This window comes from Erinaceus europaeus, chromosome 20, assembly GCF_950295315.1.
Source record: "Erinaceus europaeus chromosome 20, mEriEur2.1, whole genome shotgun sequence".
Taxonomy (NCBI): domain Eukaryota; kingdom Metazoa; phylum Chordata; class Mammalia; order Eulipotyphla; family Erinaceidae; genus Erinaceus; species Erinaceus europaeus.
Genome location: NC_080181.1, coordinates 39,389,627 through 39,408,044, shown reverse-complemented (window position 1 = coordinate 39,408,044; position 18,418 = coordinate 39,389,627). Strand labels below are relative to the sequence as shown.

Sequence of the window (18,418 nt, the reverse complement as noted above, 5' to 3'; positions counted from 1 at the left end):
CAATGGCCTCTCGATTGCTGACCACTGCCATTGCCACTGCACCTGCACCCTGGTCTGGGAAGGGGAACCTGTGTCTGTGATGCTGGAGGCATTGAGAAACTTCAGCAGAAATCCGGCCTATCCCCAACCAGGCCAAGCCTTGGGTCCTGAGCACCCCCACCCCCTCTGCGCGGAGCCGACCTGAGGGCGCATTTGATGAGAGTGTGGCGACCTCTACCGGAGCCTCTGCAGACGAGCATCTCCCCAACCCCGAGACGACAGACATGTGGCGCTCAGGAGAGGTGAGCGATCGCGCGAGTGCGCCGGGGCGCGGGGCTCTGCGGCGGGGCAGCGCGCGGCCTCGGGCGCGGCGCAGAGCGGAGCCGCAGGGCGGCGGGGGAGCGCGGGGAAGCGCGGGAGTCGCGGGGCCCGGGAGCACCCGGCAAGTTAGCGGTGGCGGCATGGGGCGGTGACGCCGCTGCACTGGCCTCCGGCAGCGGGGCGCGAGCGGGCGGCGGCAGAGCGGGACGATGCACCCTCGCCGACGGCTCGCCTCCCGGGATCTGCGCGCAGAGTGAGCCGGGGGTGGCGGGGTCAGCAGGTACTGGGCTTGGTGGGCGGTCCCAGCACGGACCGCACCCTCTTCTCCGGGCGCGGGAACTGCGTGCTGCGTGGCAGCGAAGGGGAGGCGGAGAGCTGCAGGGTGTGCAAACTTTGCCCCCCGTGAATGTGGGGTTGCAGTCCGCGCTGGAGGGCAGGGGCGTCCTGGGCGCTGCAGCCCTGCAGACTGGGGGCCCCTGGGCGCAGCGCCCACTGGCCAACCGGTAGGAATTTGGGGCGTGGGGACCCCCCCCCCCTCTGCCGCCCTCACTGGAGTCAAGGGCTGGGGGGGGGGGAGCCAGCCCCCGGGAGGCCCTCTTTACTGTCCCAGGTTTTGACGCGAGAAAAGACCCGGCTCGATTCGCGGGTGGGCGCATGCCCAGGAAGGGGGGTGCTTGATGCTGGGGTCCTTGGAGCAGCAGCAGCAGAGCTCGCTGGTAGTCAAGCAGGAAGGTGCTACCTGGCGGGGTGCAGGGCTCGGACCCCGGACTGGAGCCGCTGAGGGCCGGAGGGCTGGAGGTGCCCTGTGCACTGCTGCGGATCCGGATAGAGGCCGCCCTAGCCGCGCTGCCCGCACCCGCGTGGCCGAGGTTGCGGCTCCGCAGTGCCACCCCCGCGCCCACCTGCACTTGCGAAGCGTCGTGGGTGCCCGGGGATCGTGGAAGCATTGTTTCTTTTGGGGGGCGCGGGGTGTGTGTGTGGGGGGAGTCCTGACTTGGGACTGAGGGGCAGCTGGAGCAGCCGCCCGCGTTTCCCGCATGCAGCGCCGCGTGCTCTCCGCCAGGGCCAGTACTCCTTGCCCGCGTTGAGCGACTAGCCTCAGGACTCGCCCAGAGGAGCACCACAAGACCCCCTTGCCATCTCGACATAGGGGCCTTGATCTCTGAGTTGGAAGTACCTGTTGTGTGTTCCCCACTTCCTGGAGTTTGGCCAGGGTCCCCTTGGGGAAAAGATTTTTCTCTTGAGCATTCCATGTTCCTATGTCAGGTGCACTTACTTGCTTTATGCGCATGTTGAGAAATAATGTGCCATCACTGAGCTGAGCTGAGGTTAGTTGCAGAGCCCAGGGACAGTGCCTGCCTGGATTTCCAATACATTCATTAGGACCCAGCAGAGAACTGAGAAATCCCCCCTTCCCCAAATGTAGTGCTTTTGAAGTGATTTAGACTTGGGGACAGAATGCTGTGACAGTGGCAACCCTCTTAGAAGCAGTTCTATATCACCATCATCTGTTTCTTAAATGTGCCTTTTTCCCCCCCTTTTTCCACATACTTTCTCTCAGCATCTTGCAGAACAAGGAGTAACTTGCTGGCTTTGAACGCGTGGCCAATATTTCAGAAAGGTAAAATCACCCCACTTGTGGATTTGAACAACACAAAATGCAGTCACTCATAGAACTCCAAGCAATTATTCTAGTAATGTGAGGAATGGCTTACTTGATAACACAGTAAAAGTAAAACAAAGGAGTTGAGACATGGCAACAATAAATTAGAATGATTCTGCACTTTTAGTAAAAGGGATAATTAAGCCCCGTTATAACTTGTCATTATTTATGCCCCCAACTTACTGCCCAATGAACATAGAAAACACCCTCTGTGGAGCCTTTTGGAGAAACACCCTAGGTTCCTTTGTAAACTGAGTGTCTCTGCTGTGGGGTTTGAGTCCAGGAGCTGGAGCCTGAAAGCATGAATGTTTATACTTCTCTTTTTTTGTGTGTCCCTTTCAGTTTCAAGATCCAATTGGAGAAAGGAACAGTTATTCTTCCAAAATTACCTGCCCCAACCAGTATTCTTATTGGGAATGGACAATGGAATGTTCTCTAGCTTTATCATGATCAGAAACCTCCTGCTTTTTTGTATTTCCATGAACCTAGCCAGTCACTTGGGGTAAGTTATCATCTGAGCTTTCATTTTATGATGTTTTAGGGCACAAGGGCCTTTCAGAAACTTTGCTGTGTAGCCTTGGAGTCCCACACTCTTTCATTTGTTGTAAATAAACAAAACAGTCCTTGCCCTACCCCACGCTTTTTCTCTGAAGGAGGCTGCTCCAATTATGGGGTCTCAGATATGAGTCAGAGGGAAGAGACAGATTATGTTTTCAGAAAAGGCAGAAGATGGTTTTAGAGTCAGCTGTATTTCCTCCTACTCAGGTTGAAACAAGATTCTGAAGTTCAGGGGTATTTGCTACTTGTTAGGCAAGATAGTGTTTAATCTTCCAAGCACTCTCCTTGGTTCCATGATACAGAGAAATTAGCCTTGAAAGCCAACGACTCACTACTTGGAATTGATAAGAATAAGACCTTGAGGTTCTAACCTGAGCAGAAGAAAGACTCCCAGCTGTGACCATTAAATCCAGGAGCAGAAACCAGAAACTACATAGGAAGATCTGCAGGGCACTCATGGACACTTGGCGTCATCAATTCCTTGGTTCTTTTATCTTGATCTGTAAATACTAATTTATTTGGATAGACACAGAGAAAACTAAGAGGGGAAGGAGAGACAGACTGGGAGAAAGAACCAAAGATACCTGCAGTCCTGCTTCACCATTCTTGACTAGGGGCTGGAAGCTGGGTCCTTGCACACATTGTAGCATGTGTGTTCTATATGGTGTGCCGCTGTTTCTCCTCCCTTTTGTAGATGGTTTATAATTATTTTAATGAAAGACAGATATGGGAAAGAGATAGACAGATAGATTGATAGATAGATAGCTATAGAGGGTGGAGATACAGTGAAACCAGAGCACTGCTCAGCTCTGGTTTATGGTAGTGCTGGTGACTGAACCTAGGACTCAGAGCCTCAGGCATGAAAGCCTTCTGCATAATCAGTATGTTATCTCCAGCCTACAAATCATCTTGACCTTTAATATCATGGTATGAATTCTAAGCCAGTGATAACTAGTATTCAAGATAAATGATCTTATGAGGTGCTCATGTCCTTTTCTTGTCCCCTCTCCTCACCAAAAGTGTCCAGATTAATCAAAGAGATTGTAACTTGAAGTTGATGGAATCAAGACATTAAATCTCAGTAGAAATGTTGCAAATACTCTTTCTGCCCAATATGGATTCAGTCTCTCTCTCTTTCCCTCTCCTTCTCCCTCTCCCTCTCTCTCTCTCTCTCTGCATGGGGAAGGGGGTTGTCTTGAGGGTCTTGAGTCCACAGTGGAGAGATACCACAAGATTAGGTCCCTGACAGTCTCTGTTTATACTCTGGACTCATTTTTCTCTTCAGATCTTTTGAGGACAGGAGAAAACTGAGACTGAGCCAGTGAGGACCTTGGCATTATGGTATGGGCCATCCCAAGACATTTCTGTCCCTTTGTACTATGAGGGGAGCATGCACAGATCCATGTTAGTCCAAGATATTTGTTCTATTGCAGTCCTGCTGATAGCACTTCCAAGAAGTTTCTTGGGATGGAACTGTTATCCCTGCTTTACTGCTCGCCTTGAGTGAATACCCCCACTCCCCACGACCTCCAGTTTCATTATCCATTCAATGAATGTTTTGTTTCCCAAGGTGTCTTTCAGCTATTAAATCCTATTAGCCACGATGCTCCCAGTGTTTCACTGAATGAAAATTTTGTGTATAAGTGATGTCTTGCACAGTATTCAACTCCCAACACAGTAGATTGGGAAGTTGGTCTGTTTACGGAGATACCTCCTGTATTTAACAACACTTCAGAGGTGAAGGATGTACTAGGATTGGAAGCACGTGTTTTCATTTGAGATAGTAGTTGAATATTCAGTGTGAATTTGCATTTTAGCGGCATGAAATTATCACACTCTCAAGTAGATGCAAGTCTAAAATGAAGTGCTTAAGGAATTTAGCCATTATACACAGTTATTCTATATTTCTTACTTGACTGGATGGTATTTTGAGGTGATTTTCAAAGTATATAGATAAGTTTTGATTTCCAGAAATTCTGAGCAAATAGTAGAAGCTTCTGTCTCCCTGGAAAAAATAACTGTTAGAGAAATTTTGCATCTTTTTAATATAAAGTTGATAGTTGACTCAAAAACAGTACTTGTGAAGAATCAATAATATTTGAGGTGCAGAAGAGCATATACTTAAATGCACCACAAAGAGATAGTCTTCTTCATAATTTGGTATGTTTTCTTCCCCTTGCATTTATGCATTTTTCTTTACATTGCTAAGGTCATATTATGTATTTTGCGCATTTTTCATACCTAGTATTTTGTTATTACAAGCTCTTTACAATGCATGATTTTAAAATAGAAGCATGTTACTACAGGATAATAATTATTTATCATCAGCTATTTCTCTTCTTTGGGGTGTTTACAACATTTCTGATTTTGTTGTTACCAGTTTTCCTACAGTGACTGTATTAGACTCATAGTTTTAAGTATTTTAGGCCATTGATATTAGAAGACATTCTTGGAGGCCAGGTGGTGGTGAACCCAGCTAACACACATATATATATATATTATCTACTACCATGCACAAGGACCCAGGTTCCATGCCCTGATTCCCATATGCAGGGGGGGGACTCTTCATGAGCACTGAAGCAGGTCTGCAGGTGTTTATCTTTCTCCCACTACCTCTTATATACCCCTTCCATTTCAATTTCTCTCTGTTCTATCCAATAAAATAGGAAGAAAAAAAAAAGGACAAAATGGCTCTCTAGGAGCAGTGGATTCATAGTGCTGGCACTGAGCCCCCAGCAATAACCCTGGTGGCAAAAAAGGCGGGACATTCTTATAAGAGGAATTTCATACTGTGTTTACCTCTTAATTCTGTTAATCCAGTTGCTTTTGATGAGACAGGATCTGTAGAATAGTAGAAAGCAGAATTTCTTATACCTTGGCCAGCTGGGCATGGGTTTCAACAACTACAAAAGAGAACCTGACCTCTGGGAACATAAGTTCTTATTTAAATTTCTCCTTCTTACACAAGGCTTCTTTCACATGTTTCTTACTCAGAATGCTCTTTTTAAAAAATTATTTATTTATTTATTTTCCTTTTTGTTGACTTTGTTGTCTTTTTGTTATTGAAGTTATTATTGTTGTTGTTATTGATGTCATTGTTGTTAGATAGGACAGAGAGAAATCGAGAGAGGAGGGGAAGACAGAGAGGGGGAGAGGAAGATAGATACCTGTAGACCTGCTTCACTGCTTGTGAAGTGACACCCCTGCAGGTAGGGAGCCGGGGGCTCGAACCAGGACCCTTAGGCTGGTCCTTGCTCAGAATGCTCTTTTTAAAAAATATTTACTCTTATTTTTTTATCTTTTTTTTCAGTATTTATTTATGCCCTTTGGTTGCCCTTGTTGTTGTTGTTGGATAGGACAGAGAGAAATCAAGAGAGGAGGGGAAGACAGAAAGGAGGAGAGAAAGATATACACCTGCAGACCTGCTTCACCGCCTACGAAGCAACCCCCCTGCAGGAGCCAGGGTTTGAACCGAGATCTTTATGCTGGTCCTTGCACTTTGCGCCACGTGCGTTTAACCTGCTGCTCTACCGCCCGGCTCCCCACTCAGAAAGCTCTTAAGAGTCATTTTGTTGACATTTTGTTGTTTTGTCAAGTCTTAGAACAGCAGCTACTTGATACACATTCTTGGCAAAATAATAGCTTTCATTGAGGGTAGATAGCATAACAGTTATGCAAAGTGATTCTCATGCCTGAGGCTCCAAACTCCCAGGTTCAATCCCCCGCACCACCATAAGCCAGAGCTGAGCAGTGCTCTGGTTAAAAAAATAAATTATTAATAATAATAATAGCTTTCACAATCCAGAGCACCTGCTCCTATGTGATCTGTTTTAAGTATATCCTAAAAATCTTATATGCTAACTACCGTGAGTCTGTGACAGTGAGGAGTAGTTATGGAGAAGTTCACAAGCTGGGAACTGTCAGGATTCCTCATGCCACACTTCTCGGAGTGCTGCCCTCCCTTAATCTTTTGAATCCTCTCACTTAACTGCATATGGTTTACTGGGCAGGTCTAAATCAGACTGATCTGTAGAGGAAATAATGTATTTCTGAAAGGTAGTCTCTGTGTCAAGGAAAATAGAGAGGACTTTCTGTTGTGACACTAAAGAAGGGAAGTGTATGTTGGGGACTGAGGGTGGGGGGCCCTCTGTTTTGTCCCCCCAAAGAAAGAGTTTATGTCACAAGTTGCAGTGAATGGTGATGAGGAAGCACAAAAGATCCCAGTTTGGATATTTTGGGACAACAGAAATGTCAGCACATGAAAGAAATCAGGCAACTGGTAGACTCTAAGGGGGATTACAGAAAACCAGCCAAGAACCCCCGAGAGGGACAAGTTCTGGCTTTGGTGTGTGTGCAAGGCTATAAGAGTGTTTGTGAAATATATATAGGTTTGAAAATCAGAACATTTCTAAATGTAATGGGTGAAATATACTGGATATATGATCATTAATGTAGAACTGCTTTGGAAACCTCAGTATTGTTTCTTCTTCCCTTGTTCAGATTCCCAATCTAATCAGTCATCCTGGAGCTCACTTTCAGTGGCCTTTCTAATTCCTCTGGTGGTTTTGAATTATATAACAGAACATGAGTCAAATATGTGTCACCACAGAGGCCTAACCTGACAGCCAGCTGTATGTGATGTCATGGTTAGAGACACAGTATTTTTTGAGATATTATAACTATCTTAATGAGGCCAGGAATCAAAAGTACCCAGCATAGAAAAGCTGGCACAGAAACAATATGTGAATAAATTCAGTGTCAAAATGTGTAGTGTTAAACTTAAACAGGGCTTGATTGATCAACATTTAAAAAATCAGACTTTATCAGATTCATTTGACCAGTGATAAATTTGAGAACACTGAACTCAATAAAGTAGATCTGATTACAACCCCCACCCCATGAATTTAGTTGAGTTAAGCATTTGGTTACATTTAGAGGCATATCCATCAAAAAAGAATGTGTCAAAATTTTACTACAGATAGCTACTGCCCCAAAAGACTTTGGGAGACAGTATTTTATAACAGGCTATACAAGCAGATTCCTGTAGAAGTGAGTTATAAATATGACTATTCTTTGTCATATGAACAAATGCCAGCGGTATTTACTGTCATCATTATTTTGTCTTTATGAGCATGCCAGCCTCCTCGTTTGCTTTCATGCAGAAGGCTTTTACTTTCTCTCTCTCTCTCTCTGTCTCCAGGACAGATCTAGTCTTAACCAGAGCAGAAAGTACATTCTCTCTGCACCACACAATGTCTTTTCAAAGGGTGATTCTTCTCTTGTCACCCCTCAGATGGCAACTTCTTCTGCTATGCCTGCAGGTTCACCAGGACCAAGACAAATGGTCATTGTAATAATTATGAGAGTACACTGTTGTGCCAGTGCAGCTAGGACACACGTGGGTGCTTGGGCATAGAGTGGAGGCTGCAGGAACCACCAGAGATGACAAAGCTAGTTCGCAACTAGAGAAAAGGCCAACACTGCCTTTTTTTTTAAAAAATTTCTTTTTAATATTTATTTATTCCCTTTTGTTGCCCTGGTTGTTTTATTGTTATAGTTATTATTGTTGTTGTTGATGTCATCATTGTTAGGACAGAGAGAAATGGGGAAGATAGAGAGGGGGAGAGAAAGATAGACACCGACAGATCTGCTTCACCACTTGTGAAGCGACTCCCCTTGCAGGTGGAGATCCAGGGGCTCGAACCGGGATCCTTATGCCAGTCCTTGCACTTTGTGCCATGTGTGCTTAACCCTCTGTGCTACCGCCGGGCTCCCCCAACACTTCGTTTTTAAGGTATCAAAAGAAGATACTTCTAAAAGATTCGCTATATTTATTTATTTAAGAATTTCTTGTTTTATATACATATATTTAAATATTTATTTTATCTTCATGAGAGACAGAAAAATACAAAAAGAACAGAGCACTGCTCAGCTGTGGCTTATAGGGACTTCAGAGCCTCAGGCAGGAAAGTTTACTGCAAAACCATTATGCTGTCTCCTCAGGCCTTTTTATGTATATTTTATTTGCTTATCTTATTGGACACAGAAAAATCTAGAAGAGACAGAGGAGAGAGATACCCACAACACTACTTCTTTCTTTCTTTTTTAAAGTTTCTTTAGTGGGAGATCAGTGTTTTACAGTTGACAGCAAAACACAATACTTTGTACATATATAACATTTCCCAGTTTTCCACATAACAATTCAACCCCCACCAGGCCCTCCTCTGCCATCATGTTCCAGGACCTGAGCCCTTCCCCCCAACACAAGTGTCTCTTACTTTGGTGCAATACATCAACTCCAGTGCAAGTTCTGCTTAGTGTTTTCCCTTCTGATCTCGTTTATCAACTTCTATGAGTGAGATCATCCCATATTCATCTTTCTGTTTCTGACTTATTTCACTTAACATGATTCCTTCAAGTTCCATTCAAGATGGGATGAAGAAGGCAAAATCACCATATTCCATTTGTATATAACACTATTTCATCACTTTTGAAGCTTTCTCCCTGGAGGTAGGGACCAGGGACTTGAACGTGATTTCTTGAATATTGTAACATGCATGTTATCCTGTGTGCACTACCAGTCCCAGGACTGGCTTTGTAAAAGAAACTTAACATGTCTATGAGGAAGTGAGCTAAACAAAGCTTAGGAGGACAGCAGCCCAAGTTGAGTCAGCTGAACTTATCTGCAGTCTGCTTCAAGATGAGGCCCTGGTGGGACTTCAGGAGAAGAAGGAGGGTATGTGTGTTTTCAGATGTTTTGAAAATGTGAAATTTTATAACATTAATGTCTGAGCCAGATGTGAGGTTTCAGGGGGATTACTGTTGGAATTATAAGTAGAATCAAAAGTAAAAAAAAGAAATGTTGTCACCTAGCTCTGATAGTGGCTCCAGCCATTCTCTGTTTTGTTAGTATTTCTCTGATATGTGCAGAATGAATTTTTTTCAAGATACATGCTATTTCATTTTACCCAAATCCACTTTCTGTTGGTGAAAAGTTGAGGTGTTTTTGGTGGATTTCATTCTTGGAGAATTAGAGAATCAGGATACAGCTCAGATTCAGGACTTGAACTACTGTTACCTGCTATAAACACTCTTGGTGCTGGCCCAAGAATATATGTTCTTAGGAACCATATATTCTATACATGGATCTATCCATCGGGAAGGAATGACTGACATAATCTTGAACTCAAGTAATGTGTCTCTAATGACAGTTGGGTTTATTGCAACTGTAGTAAAATTAAACAAACAATAGGTACTATGAAGTATAACATATACTCCTAACAGAAAGGGGTCAGATAATGGAAAAGTCCAGTACACACTATGAAACAGATATTAACCTGTTCATTAAGACTCAATTAGAATTTATTTCCCAATCTTTAAAAAAAATCAGGAGATAAACCTAAAAACAAATGAAGCTCAGAACTGGTTCATTTCCAGTTTTCTTTATTGGAATAATATGAGATGGAGGGAGGGAGGGAAAGAGAGAGAGAGAAAGAACGAACCCACTGGGTATCATTTGTAGTACATTTAAGTCTTGCATTGCCACTGAGCTAGAACCCAAGCTGCTCACTTTCACTTTGAACAACAGTAAATAGACCATCACTCAGCCATCAGTTTAGCTCCTATTTCAGGACCCTGGGCAAGCCTGTTTGAGCGCCATTTTGATAGCAGGTAGACAAGTTATCCTGATCTCTGCTGCTGCAGACACGCTGTATTTGGCATCAGAATGCCTACACTCACCTAAAATGTAGTGTCCTAAATTCAAAGAGGGCTTCATAGTGGAGCCTCTATCAAGAGTCTCATGTGGTCCATACATTTCTGAATGCATCTCAGATGCTGAAAGAAATCCAGCTTTGTGGGCAGGGAGATGGCCAGTCTCCAGGCTACTTGTCCTTCTGGGAGATGTTATCAGAAGACACCAAAAGTTTACTTCACCTGGCAGTGTATGTGCCTCTGGACCTGGGACTCTTCAACATCATGACCCAGAAGTTGAGCAGAGAGTCCCAGACCAGTGTGTGAGCAAAGCATACAGTCTTAATCCCATCTGTGTGTTGTGTCACCTGAGGTAGAACAGTCACAGGTTGAGGGCTTGTCATCTGAGGGATACTGCCCTGCCTCTGCACTAGTATCTTCCAGACCCTTACTCTGTGCAGGCACCATCCCATCCAGGGACTGAGACACATAAGTGGGAAGAGAGGACAGTCTGTCTTAAGGAAGGTGCATTTTGGAAGTAGGAGGGAAGGAGACAGTGTGCTGGGAAGAGGGCTTGGAACAGGTGTCTGAGAGACAGGAAGACCTGAGCGATGCTATTTGTGAAGCTGGAACAGATGGAAGGAGCAGCAAGCAGAGGGGCATTCTTGTTACAGCAGGACAGCTTTGAGGCCAGCATGTAGATGGGGGAGATTGGTAGGAGGCATAATCAGAGGCAGAAGGGTGGGGCAGGGGAAGAAATCTCTGTGGAAAGGTCTTTTTGGTTTTTTTGGTTTGTTTTTTTTACCTCCAGGGTTTATCAGTGGTGCTCGGTGCCTGCACTATGAATCCACTGCTTCTGAAGGCTATTTTTTTTCATTTTGTTGCCCTTGTTATTTATTGTTGTTGTTGATATTATTATTGTTGTTATTGTTGCCAACTGTTGTTGGATAGGACAGAGAGAAATCCAGAAAGGAGGGGAAGACGAATAGGGGGAGAGGAACTAGGAATATCAAAGGAGACCACCTGGGACCACAACAAGATAGGACTAGAACTACTCTGGGAACCCACCAAATCACCAGTGAGTACAAACACATGTGGCTCGTGGACAGAGAGGAGCCCAAGGAGAAACTTCTTGGGCTAAAAGCCTGTATCTACTCCCGAACTGCTGGTAACAGTCTGGCAGTTTGCCAGTTGACTTGCCACTTCCAGTCTGTTTTACCAACAGAAAGACTGCTGAAAGGAGGAGAGAATCGCCTAAGGCTCACCAAATGCAGCTGTGAGTCTCCATTGTTACTGCCCCTTGGAGGCTAGTGCAGCAGCCAGAAGGCCCTGTGCTGACTTCAGGTGAGGCCAATGCAGAGAACTGGCCCAGAAACTGAGAAGAGCTACACCCTGGTGGTCTGGAAGTGATACTGTATAGTGGGAGCCTTTCCACATTGTTCTCCTGATGAATTGGGGGGACACAGTGAATAATTGAAAATGGATTCCAGAAGAATTTAAAGACGGGTGCTGTCTTTGTTGATCTCACAGCAGCCTATGACACGGTCTGGCACCGTGGTCTCCTAGTCAAGATCTCAAGATGCCTGCCTCCATGGGTGCCCAACACTATATCGTTTCTTCTCCAAAACAGAAGATTCCGGGTGCATCTGGGTGACAAGTCTAGCAGATGGAGACCTGTCTCAAGTGGCCTCCCCCAGGGCTCTGTTCTGGCTCCTACGCTATTTAATATTTACATCAATGACCTCCCAGAAATTTCTTCAAGGAAGTTCATCTACGCCGATGACATCTGCTGTGCAACTCAGGCATCAAAGTTCGAGGAAACACTCACGAAAGACATGTCTCTGATATCTGATTACTGTAAAAAATGGCGACTAATCCCTAGCACTGCAAAAACGGTATCATCTGTTTTCTATCTACACCATGCCTTGGCCTCGCGTGAGCTTAATGTGCAGCTTGGCGATACGAGAATCCGGCATGAAGCCCAGCCAGTCTATCTTGGCATTACTCTCGATCGCACTCTGTCATTTCACCATCTCATAAAAACTGCAGCAAAGGTGGGCGCGAGGAATAACATCATTGCAAGACTGGCCAGCTCCTCATGGGGCGCGAGCGCTTCCACACTACGATCATCATCTCTGGCATTATGCTATTCCACTGCAGAATACTGTGCCCCAGTATGGTTCCATAGCCCCCATGTCCACTTGGTCGATTCCAAATTATATTCCTCCATGAGGATAATTTCTGGAACCATCCGTTCCACCCCGGTTCCATGGCTGCCAGTTCTTAGCAACATCGCCCTGCCAGATATTCGTCGGGATGCGGCATCATCTAAGTTCATTTCCCACGTCTACGCTCGACCGGACCTGCCAATATATGTGGGTGGTTATCTTCGCCTACCCTGTCCAACACTTGATGTCTCGTCACCCAATCTGGTCCCCTACGCCTACACTGAACTTCTCTGTTCCAGACTCTTGGAAACAGAGTTGGCAGTCAGCTGAGGTAAAGAACAAACACCTCATCACAGACCCCTGCAAGCGTCAACCCGGCTTTGACCTAGCACGTTATGATTGGGCCCTCCTCAATCGCTATCCAACAGGCCATGGCCGGTGCGCCGCTATGTTCCATCGCTGGGGAGCCAGAGACGACCCGAACTGCCCCTGCGGCTACAGACAGACTATGATCCACATATTCAACGACTGCCACCTCTCCAGATTCAAAGGAGGTCTCGAAACTTTACATCAGGCTCAACCTGACGCTGTTGACTGGCTACAGAAGAAGGGCAAATTGGGGGTCGGGCGGTGGCGCAGTGGGTTAAGCGCATGTGGCGCAAAGCGCAGGGACCGGCGTAAGGATCCCGGTTCGAGCCCCCGGCTCCCCACCTGCAGGGGCGTCACTTCACAGGCGGTGAAGCAGGTCTGCAGGTGTCTATCTTTCTCTCCTCCTCTCTGTCTTCCCCTCCTCTCTCCATTTCTCTCTGTCCTATCCAACAACGAACTGCATCAACAAGGGCAATAATAATAACCACAACGAAGCTACAACAAGGGCAACAAAAGGGGGGAAAAAAATGGCCTCCAGGAGCGGTGGATTCATGGTGCAGGCACCGATCCCAGCAATAACCCTGGAGGAAAAAAAAAAAAAAAAAGAAGAAGGGCAAATGCTAGAAGAAGAAGTGAATAATTGCCACAGAACCCACATAAAAACGGAACTTGTTTGGAAACTCACAGGGCCCAGTAATACTTCCATCTTGGCTCTGGCTGCTGGAAGAGTGGCTAAATTGAGCCCAGGGCTTTGGATTCTTGGGGTTTGGGAGTCTTTGTGCATAACTGTGTACTCTATCTCCCCCACTCTGATTTATCTCTTGATCAAGAGTGTGTGATTAAGCTAAAAATCCTGCTTATAGTTAAAGAGCCCTGAGGATCCCATAGCCTGAAGAGAAGAAAAATAACAAAAGAGGCTTTAACAGCTGCTCTGCTTCAACTCAGGGACTGAGCTAATATTGAAACAACTGTTAATTTCCACAACTGTGAACTCTTTAAGTACCTTACTTAGACACAAGTCAATCCAGGCAACAGTGATCAGTAGTTTGAAAAGTACTGAGAGAGGGACCTCATAGCATACTATATACAATGGTTAAACCAAGAAGAAACATTGGAGAAATGAACCAGGACAAAAGCCCAGCTAAAAGCAGAGATAAGGAGAGAAATATGGACACCTACAGACCTGCTTCACTGCTTGCAAAGCAACCCCCCTGCAGGTGGAGGCCAGAGGCTCAAACTGAGATCCTTGCCCCTGTCCTTATGCTTCATGCTATGTGCGCTTAACCCGCTTCACTACTACCCAGCCCCAGCAAAAAGTATTTTTAAATGACTGAAAGCAGGGTTGTGACATGAGTACTTTCATTTTATTTATATCTCTCTCCTCCTTCCTCTCCCTGGTCCTCTACCTCTCTCCCTTTCCTTCACCTTTACCCTCACCCTCACTTTTCCCTCCCCCTTTCAATTTATCTCTGTCCTATCAAATAAAAGAAAAAAAGAAAAAGAAAAATTGAGAATGTAAAATAGAATTGACAATGTAGTTTATATTGCTCGCTCTGGAAGGAAGATTTTACTGGAATATAGATAAGAAAGGTATGACTAGTGCCACAAGAGAAGGGAGAGATCTCCACAACAGAAATTTATTGCGGAGAACTTGTCAGTGAGTTGATTCCTGAAAGGGAAGATGGAGTGAATGGCAAACTTTTAAGATGGAACAGTGCATTACAGCACATAAAATTGCTGGTGGGAAAGCCCAGAGAGGGAGATTAAAATCTTATGTGAAAACAGCCAAGTTGGTATCTGTGCTACATAATCACATATGTGAGCATTCAATGGAGTTGGAGCCAGGAAAGGAAGCTGAGTCTGGAAAGAGGGTGGGACTAGGTGAAGGGGGTGTGGCCTGTTTAAAGGGTTCTAGATTTTAACTTAACTGCAAGATACTGAGTTGGACTTTAAGAATAGGGAAAAGAGTAGAACATTTGAAAACCAGTAATTTGGGGTAGACTTACACTGTTTGGGGAGTTGACAGGATGGGAGCACATATTTTAAAAATTTTGTTGGGGTCAAGTTAATAGTTGACATTACTAACTAACATATAGGCATAACCTCTCAACGCCCCTTGATTCGTGTCTAGGAGATACAGCAGGACCCCAGTGTCCCTTCACCTGTTCCCTTACCCTCCTTCACCAGAGTCCTTTGCTTTGGTCCAATATACCACACCCAGTTCATGTTTCTTATGTTTTCTCCTACTGTTTTACATTCTTTAGTTCTACCTGTAAGTGATGTCATTAGGTATTGGTCTTTCTTTTTCCAGCTTGTCTCACTCAACATGATGTCTTCAAGTTCTGACCACACAATTACAAAGGAACTGACCTCATCATTTTTTAACAGCTGCAGAGTGCTGCACAGTACATAGTACTCTTTTGTGAATGTATACCATAACTTCTTTAGCCATTCATCTGTCGTTGAACAGCTGGGTTGCTTCCAAGTTTGGGCTATTACAAACTCCTCTTGTGAACATTGGTGTACACAGTTATTCTTTTTCTCCTAGATAAATCCCTTAAAAAAGGATTTCTGGGTCATAGTGTAAGTCCATTTCTAGAGTTCTGATGTATCTCCAGACTATTTTCCAAAAGGGTGGGACTATCTTACATTCCCATCAGCATAGTCGAAGAGTCCCTTTCCCCTACAACCAACAGTTGGTATTTCTGTTTTTTAATGTGTTATATTCTCACAGGTGTAAAGTAGTATCTCATTGTTATTTACATTTATTTACCTGATCAACAGTGACTTGGAGCATTTTTTTCATATTATCTATTGGTCCTTTGGATGTCTTGTTTGGAGAAGATTCTGCCCATATCTTCCTTCCATTTTTCAGTAGGGTTGTTTATCTTCTTTATTGTTGAGTTTGGTGAGTTCATTATGTATTCTGGTTATCAGTCCTCTGTCCAATATATAACACACGATTTTTCTTCCATTCCATGGCACGGGGGGGGGGTGCAGGGGGAGTCATCTCTTTGTTATGGTAGTGGTTCCCTTTGCCATGCAGAAGCTTTTCAGTTTGATGTGGACCCTTTAATCTGTGTTTGCTTTTGTTTGCCTTGCAATTGAAGATGTTTCAAAAACATATATAGAAGAGAGTTCTGCCTATGTTTTCTTAGTATTTGATATTATTGAGTTTGACTTCTATATCTTTGATCCATTGGAGTTAACTTTTGTACATGATGAAATTTGCTGGTCTAGTTTCATTCTTCTGAGTTTTTCAACCCAATTTTGCCAACCGACAAACTGGGGGCTCTCTTAGTGTCCTGGTATGTGTCATCATCATTATTTGAGTCCCATTATAGCAGGAAATGACTCACCAGTGAAAACCTTCATTGTCTAGCTAGTGTCTGTCATGTTTTTTCTCATTTCTCTCTCTCTCTGTCTCTCTTTCTCTCTCTCTCTCTCTCTCACACACACACACACTTATTTTTTACTACTTTATTTATGTATTGGATAGAAACAGAAGTCAAGAGGAAGGGGGGAGTTATAGGAGGGAGAAAGAAAAAGAGACACTTGCAATACTGCTTCATCATTTGTGAAGCTACCCCCCCAACCAGATGGGGACTGGAAGCTTAAACCAATGTTCTTGCACAGTGTAACATGTACACTCTACTGGGTACACCACCACCTGACCCCCTGGACATATATTTTAAACCTGGTTAACTAAAGGGGTGTGTGTTGGGAATTTGAGGGGAAAATACCACAAAGTGCATCCATTTAGAGGTGCCTATTTAATTAACTTTAGCAAGCAAACAAATATATTATTTCTCAGAAGTAATTTCTGAGAAGTAATAATGGAGAAGGAAAGCAAAAAGGACAGCCACTTAAGAGGACAGATAAACTGGCACTTAAAAAACGATCCTCTTCAATTCCCAAAGTCAGTCCCCATTAAAACCAGTCAGCAGTTGCCATTTGCCAGTATTGATCTCAGCTTATGTTAATCAAAAGTGGCTGTCTACATGGGCAGAGATAATATCACTAAGAAATGTGTCACATTTTGTCTTCAGTAGTGCCACTTGTGGTTGGACAATGCTCCAAAGATTTTTCTTCCCCAGAAAAAATAACTTAACTTTTGAACTGAAATACAGAGACATCATCAGGCATCTGCTGGTAAAATGAAATGCTTTATACAGTGAAGCCCCAGCTTCGGTCATGCTCTCCATCACATTGGAAGGAACTTAAGTGCTGTTAGATCTTTCCTTTACTCTTCCTTTCTTCTTCCCTCCCTCTCTCCCCTCTTTCCACCTTTCTTCCTTCTTTTCTTTCTTAGTTTCTCACTTTGTTTAATAAGATTCTTTTTTTTTATTTTTCAAGCCCAACACCCTTTATTGAGGACATGTTGATTTGTAGGAATTTTGTTACCACAAAGTTACATTTCTACACTGTCCCAAATAGGTATCACTATGTTTCATTCTCATACAAGCCATCGTCTTATTTCACCAGAGACCTACATCCCTAGCCTTCCTGTAGTAGTCCTCCCTTCCCCCTTCTAGTTCCCTGACCTGCTGAGATAGACTATAGTCCTTGATTCAACCTTGTATTATCCTTTGCATTGTTTCTTAGATTCCATCTGTGTATGTTCCTCTACATATGGTAAGGTAAGGCTGGAGCAGTAAACCCTGATTCATAATAACTTTAAAAAGATAAAGTCTACAACATATTGTGGTTATTATCATCAACATTATTATTATTAAGGATTATACTAGTGATATACCTATATATATGACATGTGTAGGAGTAAGATTCTACAGTGTCTCAAAAAGAAAGATAAGCTCATACAATAATGAATAATGAGTGAATTCTTTTTTAAATTTTGTATATTTATTTTCCCTTTTGTTACCCTTATTGTGTTTTATTGTTGTTGTAGTTATTATTGTTGTTGTTATTGATGTCATTGATGTTAGATAGGACAGAGAGAAATGGAAAGAGGAGGGGGAGAGAAAGATAGACTACCTGCAGACCTGCTTCACCGCCTGTGAAACGACTCCCCTGCAGATGGGGAGCCAAAACGGGGGCTCAAACTGGGATCCTTACTCAAGTCCTTGCGCTTCGCACCACATGTGCTTAACCCACTGCACTACTGCCCAAATCCCTAATGAGTGAATTCTGCTGCAAGGTTAATCATGTGTTGGTTGCTAGCTGATTTTGTAGAGAACTTTCTCGGGATTCCCTGACCTGATGTGCTTCAAACTCTTTTATTTTTCTTTCCACTCTTTCCTTCTACTCTTCAATTAGAAACCTTGCTGATAGACTTAGCCACCCACTTCTGTTCCAGCTGTTGCCCCTGAGGTTCTGGCCTTTGTGCTTTTGGTCTTGTCTCTGCCAACTCCATATTCCACATGGTACCCAGGGCCACAAAGAAAGGAAGTGTCCCCTGCTTAAAGTGTCCTGAGATTCTCATCACCTTCTGGGCACAACTTGTAGTACAGCATGGCAGGCAAAATTCTTGCTGTGTTAATGAGTTAATTACTTGTAACTTCTTTTTTTATTAGTGATTTATTATTGATTTATAAAATTATGAGGTAACAGGGGTATGATTCCACACCTCTCCCATCACTAGAGTCCTGTATCCTTATTCCCTTCACTACAAACTGTAGTAGTTTTCCCAAGTTATAGGTTGACTATT

At 44.0% G+C, this 18,418-nt stretch overlaps 1 protein-coding gene across 1 annotated transcript in view; it reads left to right on the top strand.

Annotated features, from left to right (window-relative positions):
• The first annotated feature begins 363 nt into the window (after window positions 1-363).
• The window catches only part of GABRA5 (gamma-aminobutyric acid type A receptor subunit alpha5), a 111,130-nt gene continuing 93,075 nt past the window's right edge, over window positions 364-18,418 (top strand). Inside the window, exons 1-3 of the mRNA XM_007526463.3 lie at window positions 364-553; window positions 1,862-1,921; window positions 2,306-2,465. Coding sequence (XP_007526525.2) covers window positions 2,380-2,465 — 86 coding nt within the window. The 5' untranslated portion in view covers window positions 364-553; window positions 1,862-1,921; window positions 2,306-2,379. The remainder of the gene's footprint in view (window positions 554-1,861; window positions 1,922-2,305; window positions 2,466-18,418) is intronic.